Source organism: Aedes albopictus, chromosome 1, assembly GCF_035046485.1.
Source record: "Aedes albopictus strain Foshan chromosome 1, AalbF5, whole genome shotgun sequence".
Taxonomy (NCBI): domain Eukaryota; kingdom Metazoa; phylum Arthropoda; class Insecta; order Diptera; family Culicidae; genus Aedes; species Aedes albopictus.
The window spans coordinates 209,322,621-209,339,199 of NC_085136.1; the positions used below are offsets into that span (position 1 = coordinate 209,322,621).

Genomic DNA, 16,579 nt, shown 5'->3' on the forward strand with positions numbered 1-16,579 from the left:
AATGGCAGTGTGTGTGTTTTCTTTCATGTATTTGACTATGGTTCGGTTCATCATTTGAAAAACAAGTTTTCACAGTACTGCCTTCATAATGACTCAAGGTGCTTAGAATTAAATATTTTTCATGTATTATTATATAAAAAATATATAGATATTTTGTTGGACTTTTGCTACTAAGCTTAATATTTTAGAATGCGTTTGATAGTTTTGCTATTATTTGAAAACCATTCAACATATTTCAATGAAATTTTTACACAGTTATCAACGCAGACTACTTCGAAACGCCTGAAATTTTTATGGTTCTATCTTCAAAGACAAAAAAGTTGTGACTATTTGTAGGAGATGGAATAATTTACAATATGCGCTTTTAACAGTTTTTGCATGAAAAACCTTCAAAAAAAATTTTTGTTCTAGACCCCCCGATGGATGATTTCCCCCGACCCAGCAAATTGAAGGGAATGGCCTAAAGTATCATTAGGCAAAATTTCAGACTTACTTATTTTTTTGTTTTAAAGTTGCTCTATAAACACACCGTGATTGATTATTCCTGGTATTGCTTCAGAAAGACTTTCCTATTTTTTTTCTATATCTTCGGTAGATCATGTTGAGCCCTCTCCTGGGGATATTGGATTAGTTTTCCAGTATTTCTGCCTGAGAATTGGCAATTTGCTTCGGTAGATTTGTTTTGAACTTCAGGAATTGCTCCCGGAGTTTCTTGGCTAAAAGCTAGAGAAGTTCCGTCGTTTTTTTTTATGATTACATCTGAGATTTCTTCTGATAAAATTTCCTGTGATATTTCTCCAGCAAGAATTTCTTCTGTGGTTCAACATTCCCGGTGGAATTGTTAAAGGCAATCCTTCAGAAATGTATTCGAGAACGCCTAAGAGACACCCAGTACAAAAACTACGGGAGATCCCCGGAAATTTTCATGTAAATTCCTGTAAATTCGAGAGAAAAAAAAGAAAATTAAACTGGGAATTCCAAGAGAACTTCTTCGGGTATTTCTAGGAGAATTCCAAGACAAACTCTTCCGAAAATTCAAAAGGAAGTTCATTCAGCAATTCCAAGGGGAATTCCCACGGTAATTTTTCAGGGAATTTCTACGAGAATAATGCCAGGGAATACAAAGGAAATTCTTTCGGGAATTCATGGAAGAATTCCAAGCAAAACTCTGCCGGGAATTCCAAGGTAAACTCCGCCTCGAGGCCCAAGGTAAATTACTCCGGTAATTCCAAGGGGTAATCCTCTGAAAATTCTACGGGAATTTCGTCCAGAACTTACAAGGGAAATTCGTTCTGGGAATTCCTAAGAAATTTCTCCAAGAATTGCTCCAAAATTTTCAACTGATATTTCTCCTGGAATTCCCTCGAGTATTCTTCGGGGAATTCCTACAAAGTCCTACGATAATTTCGATAATTTTTCCGGATATTCCTATGAAAGTTCATCTCGTAATTCCTATGAGAATAATTCCGGAGAATCCAAAGGAAACTTCGCCGGGATGTTTAAGGTACGTTGCTCCAAAAATTCAAAAGAAAGTTCATCCAGCAAATCCAAGGGAATTTCCTCCGAGAATTTCAAGAGAAATTCTTCAGGGATTTCTTTTACAAAGTTTTCCGGGAATTCCAACGAGAATAATTTCATGGAAAATTTAACCGGAAATTCCTCTGAAAATTCATATAAGGATTTCTCCTGGAATTCATACGTCAATTCTACCGGGAACATTTACGAGAGCTTCTGCAGGAATTCCTACGAGAAGATACGAGAGAACTTCTCAGAAAATTTATTTGAAAATTCCTTCAAGAATTCCTAAATTCCTCCAGGAATTCCTACGCGAATTCCTCCAGGAATTTGTACGATAGTTTCTTTGGGAATACCTCCAAAAACTCCTCCTGAAGATCCTACAACGAATCTGGCATGAATTCCTCCAGAAATTCCTCTAGGATTTCCTCCAGAAATTCCTTCAGAAATTCCTCCAGGAAATTCCTAAAGAAATTCCTCCAGGATTTCCTAAAGAAATTCCTCCAGGAATTCCTAAAGAAATTACTCCAGGAATTCCTAAATAAATTCCTCCAGGGATTCCTAAAGAAATTACTCCAGGAATTCTTTGAGAAATTCCTCCAGGAATCCCTGAAGAAATTGCTCCAGGAATTCCTAAAAAAATTCCTCCAGCATTCATAAAGAAATTCCTCCAGGAATTCCTAAAGAAATTCCTCCAGGAATTTCTAAAGAAATTCCTCCAGGAATTCCTAAAGAAATTCCTCCAGGAATTCCTAAAGAAATTCCTCCAGGAATTCCTAAAGAAATTCCTCCGGGAATTCCTAAAGAATTTCCTCCAGGAATTCCTAAAGAAATTCTTCCAGGAATTCCTAAAGGAATTCCTCCAGGAATTCCTAAAGAAATTCCTCCGGGAATTCCTAAAGAAATTCCTCCAGGAATTCCTAAAGAAATTCCTCCAGGAATTCCTAAAGGAATTCCTCCAGGAATTCCTAAAGGAATTCCTCCAGGAATTCCTAAAGGAATTCCTCCAGGAATTCCTAAAGGAATTCCTCCAGGAATTCCTAAAGGAATTCCTCCAGGAATTCCTAAAGGAATTCCTCCAGGAATTCCTAAAGGAATTCCTCCAGGAATTCCTAAAGGAATTCCTCCAGGAATTCCTAAAGAAATTCCTCCGGGAATTCCTTAAGAAATTCCTCCGGGAATTCCTAAAGAATTTCCTCCAGGAATTCCTAAAGAAATTCCTCCAGGAATTCCTAAAGGAATTCCTCCAGGAATTCCTAAAGGAATTCCTCCAGGAATTCCTAAAGAAATTCCTCCGGGAATTCCTAAAGAAATTCCTCCAGGAATTCCTAAAGAAATTCCTCCAGGAATTCCTAAAGGAATTCCTCCAGGAATTCCTAAAGGAATTTCTCCAGGAATTCCTAAAGAAATTCCTCCAGGAATTCCTAAAGAAATTCCTCCAGGAATTCCTAAAGAAATTCCTCCAGGAATTCCTAAAGAAATTCCTCCAGGAATTCCTAAAGAAATTCCTCCAGGAATTCCTAAAGAAATTCCTCCAGGAATTCCTAAAGAAATTCCTCCAGGAATTCCTAAAGAAATTCCTCCAGGAATTCCTAAAGAAATTCCTCCAGGAATTCCTAAAGAAATTCCTCCAGGAATTCCTAAAGAAATTCCTCCAGGAATTCCTAAAGAAATTCCTCCAGGAATTCCTAAAGAAATTCCTCCAGGAATTCCTAAAGAAATTCCTCCAGGAATTCCTAAAGAAATTCCTCCAGGAATTCCTAAAGAAATTCCTCCAGGAATTCCTAAGGAAATTCCTTCAGGAATTCCTAAAGAAATTCCTCCAGGAATTCCTCCAGGAATTCCTCCAGAAACTCCTCCAGAAATTCCACCAGAAATTCCTCAAGAAATTCCTCCAGGAGTTCCCACATTAATTCCTCCAAAAAACCCCGCGAGCGATTTTTCCTGGAGTACCTCCACAGATTTTTAAGGAACTCTCCCATGGATTCTCCAGGGCATTTTTCCAGAAATTTATCCAGGAGTTCCATCAGAAAATCTTCCAAGGATTTCTTCAGTAACTCCTTCGGAAAATCCTGCAGAAATTCCTATAGGAGTCATTTGAAAAATTTCCTCCAGCAATTCCGCCAAAAAAATTTCCAGACATTCTTTCTGGAATAACTTCAGAAATTCTTTCAGGAATTGCTTCAGAACTTCCTCCAAAAATTGCTCCAGTAGTTTCTCCAAAAAAATCCTGGCGAAATTACTCCAGGAGATTCACCAGAGGTTTCTCCGGGGATTCTCCCATGGATTCCTCTAGGAATTCCCCCAGAAATTTCATCAGGAGTTCCTCCAGAAATTCCTCCTAAAAATCTTCCAGATATTCCCCTAAGAGTTATTCCTGAAATTCCTCAAGGAATTTCCACGAATCTGTTTGGGATTCCCCGAAGAAATCCTCTAGAAGTTTTTCCCGGAAATCCATCAGGGATTCCTCCGGGAATTCCCCTAGAGATTCTTCTGGAATTTTTGGAGGAATCCCTGTCAGAATAGCTTCGAGACTTTTCCCCGATAAATTCTTCCAGGAATTTCTTCAGAAATTCCTTTATAAATTTTTACAGGAGTTCTTTCTGAATTCCTCCAGTAATTCCTCAAGATTTTTTTCCAGGAATTCCTCCGGAAAATCTTTCAGAGATAACTCCATGAGTTTCTCCCGAAGTGTTTCTGGGAATTCCTTGAGGAGTTCCTCCAGAATTTCCTCCTTCTTCCGCAAATTCCACCATAAACTTCTTCCAAAATTTCTCCGAAAATTCCTCCAGAAACTCCTACGGTAATGCATTTAAAAATTCTTTTGGAAGTTCCACCAGAAATTCTTCTGGGTTTGCTCCAGAAATTCTCCTTCGGGAATTCTTCCAGAAATTCTTCAGGGAATTTTTCGGGAAGTTCCCGCGGAAAATTCTCGCGGGAACTCCTTAGGAACTCCTCCTGAAATTTTGAGGGAAATACCTCCAGGAATTGTTCCGGAAATTCCTCCAGAATTTCATCCGACAGTTCATACAGAAATTCTTCCAAAATGTCCCTGGAAATTCCTCAAGAAATCGCTCTTGGAACTTTACAGAAATTCCTCCGGGAATTCCTCATGATTTTTTTCGGGTATTTCTCCAGAAATTCTTCAAGAAATTTCTCTAGGACTATATCCAGAAATTTCCCTTGGAAATCCTCAAAGCATCAGGGATTTCACAAGGAAGTTCCTCAGAAAATCCTAAAGGAGTTTGTTGCCGCTGGCAGCCCTGCCTCAAACGAGCTGTCGGCGAACCCCTCTCAGCTAAACCGCGAAGCTGATCTGCCAATCGCGAATATGACAGAACGAGAACGTGGGACAATGACTAATCCGATTTTGACGAGATCAATGGTGAACAGTGGCAAATCGTGCAACCAATAATTGAAATCGAATCCCAGCTCTCATTTGTGAAACTTTTCTCTTGTTTTCGAACATTTATTACTGCATCTCATTCACTAATTGTAAGTGCTAATGAATTCGGAACCCAAATTGTTAAAATCCTACTTAAAATTACTTAAAATTACAGTTTCCTGAAGGGGTTAAAACTTAAGGTCTAAAGTTGATCTCTAAAACAACATTTCTTCCTAAAAGTAAGATATTATAACATGCAATTGAACTATCATATCGCTATTATTAAGTTTACATCACGATTTATAGTTGGAGTCAGGCTAGCTGAATCGGGTCGAGCAGTGGTTATTTAATCGCGCACAAACACTGAATGTGTAAGTAGGCATGCATATGTAACCTCAAACATGTTATAACTACATCATAAACTCAATACATTTCAGTTTAAAGCTGTACTGCACCAACAGTCGTGTTTTTTGTGCTGCTAAGAACGCAGTGTCTCGTGCCTATCTCTGCTCCCCGTCAACAGAGCTTTAAAACATTCAACACGATGAGTGCTAACTCAAAGGACAAGTCGCCGGAGGCCGGACGAGAGGTAGGATGCGTTCATTGCTCGCGGCCCGATTCGTTCGACAATTTCGTACAGTGCGACCAGTGTGATGGCTGGTGGCACATGCGCTGTGCTGGAGTTACAAACTCCGTTTCGGAGCGGCCGTGGACTTGTTCTACCTGTTTGCCATTGAGTGTTTCCTCGTCTAGCAGCAACGCTGCTCGTATAGCCCTACGGCTGAAGAGAATCGAAGAGGAGCGCGCGATCCAGCGCCGCGAATGGGAGGCAGAGAAAAGAGCCTTCGAACTGGAGAAAAAGGCCTTCGAACACGAGAAAAAGGTCGTGCAGGAAAAGTATAGACTGCTGGAAGAGCAGCTAGCGGAACGAGTGGATGGATCTAGACGGAGCCAAGTAAGCCGGCGCTCAAGCATGCGGCGAGTTAGTTCCTGGGTTGAAAATCTTTCCACGAATCCGGAATTGGAAGGCGCCGTTGGAGGAGCGGTCCCTCGGAAGCTCGAAGCAGAGGGCGCCGTTGATCGAACGGCCCAGGGAAAAAAATTGGCAGAAGCTCGACGAAGTGAATCGTACGGTGTATCAGCAGGCAACGAGGTCTCACCCGAATGCCATAAGCCACCGAACGAAGGACAACAGCAGCAGGAATCGAATGCGAATCCAGCGCCCCAGTCGGCGCGGTTGGATGCCCAGGATGGACGATTGCAGCTCAACGGGAATCAGCAGCGGAACACGGGCGCGTTTCCTAAAACGATTCCGAACAGTCTAAATCCAAATTTCAATGGTCGTACGAACCCGACCGATGGTAACGTATTTGCCTCTGCGCCCTTTGTAATGCCACCAGGTAAGCTACCAACCAGTAATAAAACCCATGCCAATATATCCGCTCAAACGAGCGACGACCCGTACGGAAGTCTTCTAGCCAGACTAGGGTCTTTTAGTGTGTCTCCCAACAATGTGAGTCCACAGCCACCTTTTGTGACCGAGTCTGTCATAAGAGACCATGTCACCCCTATCGTTTCTCTCCCCCCACCAATCACGGAGAGAAACGAAAATATGCTAGGGCAAACAGTCAATACAGATTATGTTAATAACAGTCAATCAAGTGCGCCGTTCCCTCGTACGACAGTTAATGTGCCTGACCATGTGCCTTCCCCCTCGCAGTTAGCCGCGCGCCAAGTTATGCCTCGCGATTTACCCCCGTTCTCCGGTGATCCCGCGGACTGGCCGATATTTATAAGTGCATTCGAAAATACAACCGTCGCGTGTGGATACTCGAGAGTGGAAAATCTAGCAAGACTGCAGCGTTGTTTAAAAGGTGCCGCGTATGAATCGGTTAGAAGTCGTCTTCTTCTACCAGAATCAGTGCCGCAGGTTATCAGTACGTTACGACTCCTATACGGACGACCGGAGCTGCTAATCAGCGTATTGCTGGACAAGGTGCGGTCAACTCCAGCGCCAAGGGCCGAGAAGCTGGAGACGCTAATTGAGTTCGGTATGGCCGTACAAAGTTTGTGCGACCATCTAGTAGCAGCTGGTCAACAATCTCACCTGACGAGTCCTTACCTGTTGATGGAGCTTGTAGAGAAACTTCCTGCTCACGTGAAGATGGAATGGGCGAGTTATATGCAGCGCTTCCCAGACGTGAACCTGAAAACGTTTGGGGACTTTATGAGTACAATGGTGATCTCGGCAAGCAAGGTGACATTGTACACAGGCGCGAGCTGCACAAGTACAACGGACAGATCAAAACCAAAACCCAGAGGATCAGTCAATACCCACATCAGTGAGCCGGAAATTCACATACCAAGCCAGTGCTGTGTGTGCAAAGAACTCGGACATTTTGTCCGGGAATGTGATACGTTCAATGCGCTCTCTGTTGACGAACGCTGGAAAGCTGTTCAAACTCATGAGCTCTGCCGCAATTGTTTGAACGCTCACGGAACAAGAAATTGTCGGAATGCCAGGCAATGTGGAATCAACGGATGTACGTACCGACATCATCGCCTACTGCATTCAAACCGCAGTAATCGAACTACGAATCCAGCACGTAACATGGATTCGGCTGGAAACCATACGCATCGTTTAGACAATCAATCCCTACTCTTTCGTATTTTGCCCGTAACACTTCATGGACCCTCGAAGAAAATAAAGACGTACGCCTTCCTCGATGACGGGTCGCACCTTACACTCATCGAAGATCAACTTGCAAAGGACCTCGGAGTAGAAGGTAGAACTATTCCGCTCTGCCTGACCTGGACAGGAGATGTCTCGCGATTGGAACCAAATTCGAAGCAGATACAACTGGGAGTTTCCGGGGCCGATGGTAGGAGCCAACAGAAGTTAAGTGACGTCCGCACCGTGAAAAAACTCGCGCTTCCTGGTCAAACGCTACGAATGGAAGACCTTGGAAGCACCTTCAATCACCTAAAGGGTCTGCCTATATCTGGGTACGAAGACGCAGTGCCCCGTTTATTGATAGGAGTCAACAACTTGCACCTCACCGTTCCGTTAAAAGTGAAAGAAGGACGTGTTAGCGAACCTGTCGCTGTAAAAACCCGTCTTGGCTGGTGCGTATATGGAGGAAGCAGTAATCGGTTATCTACTTCACTGAACATTCACGCGTGCCAGTGTAGTAACGACGGGGACTTGCACGAGTTGGTGAAGAGCTATTTCACTCTAGATGACGTCGGAATGAGTTCAACCAAAGTATTCATGTCCGCGGAAGATAAAAGAGCGCAACAAATTCTTCAAGAAACAACCGTACGAATTGGCGAAAGATATGAAACTGGACTGTTATGGAAGCACGATGAAGTCGAGTTTCCCGATAGCTATGGGATGGCGATGCGAAGATTGGAATGCCTGGAGCGTCGAATGAGTAAGAATCTCTCTCTGAAGGAAAGCTTGAGTCGTCAAATAGAGGAGTATCAGCAGAAGGGTTATGCACATCGAGTCAGTGGTGAAGAGATGAAGCAAACGGATCTCAAGCGGGTCTGGTATCTGCCGCTCGGAGCGGTGGTAAATCCGAAGAAACCAGAAAAGGTGCGGCTAATTTGGGATGCGGCAGCGGTGGTGGACGGGATCTCTCTAAACGCAATGCTCTTGAAGGGTCCAGATCAGTTAGCATCGTTAGTAGGAGTATTATTCCGGTTTCGTCAGTACAATGTGGCGGTATCGGCCGATATAAGAGAGATGTTCCACCAAATAAGAATCAGAGCAACCGATCGACACTCTCAACGATTTCTGTGGCGAGATGATCCATCTATGCCGGCTGAGATTTTCGTTATGGACGTCGCAACATTTGGATCTACTTGCTCGCCAGCATCAGCCCAGTACGTCAAGAATCTGAATGCGGCGGAGTATGCGGAGAAGCACCCGAAGGCTGTAGGCGATATTGTCAACAACACATACGTGGATGACTACTTGGCGAGCTTTGAAAGCAAAACCGAAGCAACTGATGTTGCGGTACAAGTTCGAGACATCCAACAAGAAGGAGGATTCTCACTACGAAACTGGCAGTCTAATAGCGTCGAAGTAACTCAAGCTCTAGGCGAACCTTCGGCGACAAGCGGAATGCATTCGTTTCAAGACAAAAGCCAGGCGTATGAGCGCATATTGGGCATGCTCTGGCTCACTGATGAAGATGTGTTAAGCTTTAGCACACAGCTGAAGGACGACGTGCAGCAAATCGTCTATGGTGACTCAAATCCAACAAAAAGACAAGTGCTTCGGTGTTTAATGAGTTTCTTTGATCCTTTGGGATTGTTGGGCTTCCTCCTAGTGCACGGTAAAATACTACTGCAGGATATCTGGCGAGCGGGTACCCAGTGGGATCAGGAGGTTGAAGAAGAACACCGGAATCGCTGGAGGGATTGGATTTCGCTGCTGCAGCAGATTTCGACGATCAAACTGCCCAGATGCTATTTTCTTGGGGCTACACGGTTACACTATCAGCGATTGCAGTTACACATATTTGTGGACGCCAGCGAAACCGCTTATGCTGCCGTAGCGTACTTCCGGATCGTCGATCTAGATGGAATGGTTCGATGTGCATTGGTATCAGCAAAAACTAAAGTGGCACCACTAAAGCCGCTGTCCATACCTCGGTTAGAGTTACAGGCGGCTGTTCTCGGAACTCGCTTGATGCGTTTCGTCGAGGAATCCCACACTCTGGTGATAACGCAACGATATTTTTGGTCAGACTCCTCCACCGTTCTGGCATGGCTCAAAGCGGATCCCAGGAAATACAAGCAATACGTGGCCTGTCGGATCGGCGAAATTCTATCTGTCACCGAAGTAAACGAGTGGAAGTGGGTTCCTACGAAATTGAATCCTGCAGATTTAGCAACGAAATGGGGAAGTGGCCCTTCGCTGGACGCCAAAAGTGTATGGTTTACTGGACCATATTTTCTGCAGAAACCTTTCGAAGAATGGCCCAAACAGAATACACTTCAACGGACTGTTGATGTGGAATTGCGTACATGTAATGTACACACCGAGGCTACAGTACGGTTACCAGTGATCAATTATGCTCGGTTTTCAAAATGGGAGAGGCTGCATCGAGCTACAGCCTACGTACACAGGTACGTGGGAAACCTAAAACGGAAATCTCTTGGTGTTGTGCGGAGTAGCGGATATCTCACTCAAGCGGAGCTTCAACTGGCCGAAATAACGTTGATCACGGGATCCCAGTGGCAGGAATATCCATCAGAGATGGTAGTACTCCAGCGTAACCGAAGTCGTCCAGAAACGGAGAGAGAGTGTCTGAGCAGGCAAAGCGCATTGTATCAGTTGACACCCTTTGTCGATGAAGAAGGTGTATTACGGATAGATGGTAGAATCGGAGCTGCGAAGGACGTCTGCATCAACACGAAGTTTCCAGCTATTCTTCCAAGAAAACATCGGATATGCGAGCTCATCGTGGACCTGTTTCATCGGAAGTACCAGCATGCGAATTCGGAAACCGTGGTGAACGAGATTCGGCAGCAGTATTATATTCCACGCCTGAGGTCGCTAGTTCGGAAGGTTGTCAACGGATGCCCAGTGTGCAAAGCACGTAAAGCGGTTCCACATGTACCTCGCATGGCTTCACTTCCACCAGCTCGCTTGGCATCCTTCGCCAGGCCCTTCACATACGTTGGCCTGGACTATTTTGGGCCATTGGTGGTTAAAGTAGGTCGTGGTAATGCGAAAAGGTGGATAGCGCTTTTTACCTGCCTTACCATTCGCGCTGTACATTGCGAGGTAGTGTGTAGCCTATCCACAGACGCCTGTATCAAAGCTATACGTCGCTTCGTATGCCGTCGCGGTGCGCCAGCAGAAATATATTCTGATAACGGCACCAACTTCCAGGGTGTCGAACGGATTTTGATGAAGGAGATACAACTTGGTGTAGCCGCAACTATTACCAGCACCACGACCAAATGGTTCTTCATTCCTCCTGCCTCCCCCCACATGGGAGGGGCATGGGAACGTATGGTTCGTTCGATTAAGCAGGCCATGATGGGAGCGTATCGCTGTGACAGAAAACTGGACGATGAATCCCTGCTTACTTTCGTCATCGAGGCAGAGAACATCGTAAACAGCAGGCCATTGACTTATCTTCCCTTGGATTCGGCGGAGAGTGAGGCGTTAACGCCGAACCATTTTCTGTTGGGGAGTTCTTCTGGAGTACGGCAGCCTGGTGTTGACCCTAACGCTGACACGGTAGCGCTAAGAAATTCTTTGAACCTGATTAAACTTCAGCTGGATCGCTTCTGGACTCGGTGGATTAAAGAAATGCTGCCAACGTTAACCAGGAGGACTAAATGGTTCGGTGAGGAAAAGATGATAGCAGTAGGAGACCTGGTGTTAATTGTTGATGACGGGAACCGAAACAACTGGACTAGAGGACGAGTGCAAGAGGTCATACCAGGAAGTGACGGCCGGGTTCGCCAGGCTTTAGTAAAAACTGCGAGGGGATGTCTGCGTAGACCTGTGGCTAAACTAGCAATCCTCGATATATTGGATGGTAGTAAGACTGGCACTGGTGGCCAGCATTACGGGGGGGAGGATGTTGCCGCTGGCAGCCCTGCCTCAAACGAGCTGTCGGCGAACCCCTCTCAGCTAAACCGCGAAGCTGATCTGCCAATCGCGAATATGACAGAACGAGAACGTGGGACAATGACTAATCCGATTTTGACGAGATCAATGGTGAACAGTGGCAAATCGTGCAACCAATAATTGAAATCGAATCCCAGCTCTCATTTGTGAAACTTTTCTCTTGTTTTCGAACATTTATTACTGCATCTCATTCACTAATTGTAAGTGCTAATGAATTCGGAACCCAAATTGTTAAAATCCTACTTAAAATTACTTAAAATTACAGTTTCCTGAAGGGGTTAAAACTTAAGGTCTAAAGTTGATCTCTAAAACAACATTTCTTCCTAAAAGTAAGATATTATAACATGCAATTGAACTATCATATCGCTATTATTAAGTTTACATCACGATTTATAGTTGGAGTCAGGCTAGCTGAATCGGGTCGAGCAGTGGTTATTTAATCGCGCACAAACACTGAATGTGTAAGTAGGCATGCATATGTAACCTCAAACATGTTATAACTACATCATAAACTCAATACATTTCAGTTTAAAGCTGTACTGCACCAACAGTCGTGTTTTTTGTGCTGCTAAGAACGCAGTGTCTCGTGCCTATCTCTGCTCCCCGTCAACAGAGTTCCTGCAGTGGATCACCAAAACAATTTCTCAGAGAATCTTCAAGAAATTCTTTTTGAGATTACTGAAATTTGACAGGGATCCTTAAGAAATTTCTGCAAAGAATCTTTAAGAAATTTCATTAGGGATTCTCCAAGAAATTATCTCAGAGCATCCTCAAAGAATTGCTTCAGTGAAATTTCCGCAATGATTACTTATTGAATTTCATCTTTCCTCAGAGAATTTTCAAGAAATTCACTCAGGAAATGCTCAAGAAATTTCCTCAGGTATAGCTGGAGGAATCATCAAAGAATTAATGAAGCAATCCTCAATTTTTTAGGAAATCCTCGAAGGAATTCCTGGAGAAATCCCAAAAGAAAGGAATTCCTGTAAGAATCTGCAAAGGCACTCCTGGAAGACTGCGCAGAAGAATTCCTACAGAAACCAACAAAAGAATTCCTGGAGGAATCCCAAAAGAAATCTCTGAAGAAATTCCTTGTGAAATTTCCAAAGGAATTCCTGGAGGAGACCCTAAAGCATAGCTTCCTAACCTTCGTTTCGCAACCCCCCAGCTGCTTGCAGGTACGCTTCGATTGTTACGAAAAGCGCAGTGACGATAGACTGGAGGGTCGCGAGAGCCAAGGTTGGGAACCGTGGCCCTAAAGGAATTCCTCCAGGATTTCCTGGAAGAATCCCTGAAAAAATTCCTGGAGGAATCCCTGAAGAAATTCTTCGAAGAGTCCCTGAAGGAATTCCTGGAGGAATCCCTGAAGGATTTCTTGGAGGAATCCCTGAAAGAATTCCTGGAGGATTCCCTGAAAAAATCCTGGAGGAATCTCCCAAGGAATTACTGGAGGAATCCCCAAATGAGTTCCTGGAGGAATCCCCGAATAAATTTCTGGAGGAATCCCTAAAATCCGAAATGTACGTGGAGAAATCCCAGAAAAAAACTAAAGAAATTCTCGGAAACATCCCAGACGAAATTCTTGAAAGCAATCCGAGTTGGAACTTTTGTAGGTCCTTCTGCAAAAAAAAAAAAAATGTGAAAAAAGTCATACAGAAAACATTGTAGGAATTTTCAATGGAACCCCCAAAGGAATTTTTGGAAGAATCTCCCAAGAAATTTCTCGAGAAATCTATGGAAAAAATCCTGAAGGAATCTCCGACGAAATTCCTGGATGTATCCCCGAAGTTATAGTTGGAGAATTCTTGAAGATATTCCCGAAGGACTCCTCGGGGGGAGCTCTAGATAAATTAAATTAAATTTAAGAATGTTTGATGAAAATCCTTACGGATTTTGCAAAGGATTTCCTAGAAGCATCTTTTAAACACATCGGTGAAATTCTTAAAACTTTTTCTAGAGTTCTCCTAGAAAATATTACTACGAAAAATCCTCAAAGATACTCGCAGATAAAAACAAACAAAAACAAAACCATGAGGGAATCTTCTAAAAATCCCTTGAAGCATCTGCGAAGAAATCCCTGGAGGCATCGCTGAAGCAATTCCCGGAATAATTACTACAGGGATTTGCGAAGGAATCCCGGAGAATCCCAAAAAATAAAAATCTTTTAATTATCCACGACAAAATTCCCAAATGTGTTTTGAAGAAAATCATGAAAACAAATTCTGGAGTTTCTGAAGGAATTCCTGGAAGAATCCCCGTAGAAACTCCTGCGGGAATGCCGATGTTCCTATTCTGTGGCGGGAACATACACAAGTTTCGTTCCGTTGCACCGCCAATTCAAGCGGTAAATGATCGTGTAACGCAGTAACATTCCAACATTGCCACGAGTCCAGTTGGATTTCCTTCGTAAATTATCATAATTACACCAGCCTTGCCTCCGAAAAATGCCGTTTAACGGTTAAAAAGTAATTTCAACTTCACGCCCGCCACAAAAACTCCAGTTTGTTCTACAGTTTGTGATACAGTGATTGGCGTCTAGTACGCTGTGGAGCTTACCGCCATTAAAATCGAGATTAAATCACGTATTAACTGCGTTGGTGCTTTTGACCATAATCTGCATGTTGTTATAATCGAAGACTGTAAGTATACAAAACAAATAGGATAAAACCAAAGAGAATGGCTCTGCTCATGATGACATTTCTATAAATTAAAGATAATGAATCGGGTTTTACTACAGCTATCATTCTTTCAAATTGTGTTGCATTTGCGTCTATGCAAAGGCACCAATTCACATCTATTCTCTTTAATGAGGCACAATACCCAGGGAGTGCAATTAGCCATCAATAGAGAATTGAAGCACCCAGTACAATGTTTGCAATTCCTAATGGTAAACAGGATAATCCCAGCAGCGCACCGTTGAAATTTATAGCGAACCTGGATTTCTGACGCTCGTTCCGAACTCCAGCTCCGCCGTGCGTCACTTCGGTATCGGCCGGTCGCTTGAGAGTTATGGCCCATTTTGGATTAAAATCCTATAAAAATTAACCAACGGGATTGGATTTGTCCTGCTGCCCATGTTTGCGAGTAGCATCTTTTTTTTCTTCCTGTGGGCTTCTATCACTGATTACTTCGCTCCGTTGGACCCATGCTGCTGCTGTTTGGTGTGTTTCGTGTGGTCACGCTTCGAAAGCTGCACTTTCCCCCTTTAATACTTTTTTTGTCGTTTTTCGGATGCCCGTTCCGGATCAAGGATCCCGTGCAAAAGAACCGTTATCTTTCCGAAATGAGTTTTCTCGATGTTGAAATAGGGGAGAGTTGTGAAGGATATCTCAACGTATGCGTATAGTCTATATTATTCTTAATGTTTGCTACCCTCGCAATTCTTGTGACTCATTACCAGTTACTATCCCCTATCAACAGCACACTGCGAAACGAGCATAATGAGTTTCCCTGCCTTCCCTTCCGTGTTCGAGGCCGAGTTCCAAAATAGCACTTCATTAAAAATCATGATGCAGTTTCGATGTTCTTTTTCGCAATGCTTGCATGCGTTTTCTCTTTAAAATACAACGTAGCCAAATACCGATGGGAGAAAACATTAATTTGGTGGCCATTTTCGGTTCAGTGATTTTCCAGCCCGCTGGGGAGGCTAATTGTTTTAAAGTACCTATTTTGAAAGTGATGCACTTGCACCACCATAGTTGGAGGTCACACAACTCTGAGTTCGGCACCAATTTCGTTCTTGATTATCTACTCTGTTATTCTTCATCTGAATAGCTTTTCTACCTAACGCTTAAATCCTTTTTAACCCATATGATCTTAGTATATAAAACATATAGTTATATCCAAAAAGATGGGTCACCTTTAACTTTGAGCACCTTTTAATATTTGAAACCCCTTTTCAAGACAATATAAGCCATTGTGCAACATTTGTAAAAAATAGAGGAAGCTTTTCAGAAATGATAATGAGGTTTAAACAGTTTCTGACCTTTGAAACCGACAAACAATTTGCCAAAGACCTTGAAGCTCAAAATGCTTCTTGATTGATTGATTTGTCTTTATTAGAGAGACTTTCAGCCCTTGGCTGGTTCGTCTCTCAAAATGCTTCTGTTAAAGCTGTAATGGATGAAACCATGCAAATCTCTGATTTGGTGAATAGTTTCACTGAATCAAATTCGAAAAAAAAGCGTCAATCTGTATACAATCAGACCGAAATCCCCACAAGTAATTCGATGGCGACCGATTTGAAATGCAATTATCTTTTTCCATATAACCGAAATACACGAAGTCCGTTGTTATAATTTGTTCTCCAACAACGTTTATTTGCTCATCAGCTCGTCGCTGTGACACATGTTGTGACCGCGCGCTGTACGATCATATTTTTCGATTAATTTAAATGACATCGCCAAAATCGGGGAAAAAAGAGAAAAACCTCCAAATTGAGCATTAATTTGAATGACAAGATAATCTCAAATCCACCAAATTAATTGGATCGTTCGGCGCCCCCCGAACGGCACGCTGCTGCTGGCTGAAGCACTGGTATCGAACTTACGGGGTGGCAGCGCAGGGTGTCACCTGTTTATCTTCAAAGTGGAAAGGCTTGTACCTATCTACTCGGGAAGTGATCATAAAACGCGGTGTGGCTTCTAAAACACAGGTGTGAAACAAAGGAGCTGATTCGAATGACGTTTTAGTTTTTCCCCTTGTGTAGAAGTTCTTTATGCGCAACCAGACTGATGATGATAAAGTATCTGAGTATGAAGCGATGTGCTTGTTGGATAGATAATAGACCTGTCCAGCTGGGAAACAAGGCAAATCTACCGGTAGGGGAACGTCCATAAATTACGTCACGCTTTGAGGGGAGAGGGGGGGCTTCAGCAAAGTGTGACGACCCATACAAAAATTTCAATGGACCCATACAAAAAGTGTGACATAGGAGGGAGGGTGGGTTGAAAATGGTCGATTTTTGCGTGACGTAATTTATGGACGTTCCCTAGCCTGAATTGCACCCGCAAGGTAAACTGTCT

The 16,579-nt window shown here is 43.3% G+C and overlaps 1 protein-coding gene across 6 annotated transcripts; it reads left to right on the top strand.

Annotated features, from left to right (window-relative positions):
• The first annotated feature begins 4,767 nt into the window (after positions 1 to 4,767).
• On the top strand, positions 4,768 to 12,165 carry LOC134285450 (uncharacterized). 6 transcript variants are annotated; one of them, XR_009996385.1, is made up of 3 exons: positions 4,768 to 11,758; positions 11,824 to 11,887; positions 11,936 to 12,165. XR_009996385.1 is itself a non-coding variant. In XM_062846183.1 (3 exons), the coding sequence occupies exon 3, from the start codon at positions 5,445 to 5,447 to the stop codon at positions 11,676 to 11,678; it is 6,234 nt and encodes a 2,077-aa protein (XP_062702167.1). In that variant the 5' UTR covers positions 4,768 to 5,010; positions 5,076 to 5,139; positions 5,188 to 5,444; the 3' UTR covers positions 11,679 to 12,165. The 6 variants fall into 6 exon arrangements, 3 of the variants coding, with proteins under 3 accessions (XP_062702167.1, XP_062702166.1, XP_062702168.1); XR_009996383.1 differs by having other exon boundaries at positions 11,955 to 12,165; XM_062846183.1 differs by having other exon boundaries at positions 4,768 to 5,010; positions 5,076 to 5,139; positions 5,188 to 12,165.
• Positions 12,166 to 16,579: the final 4,414 nt, after the last annotated feature.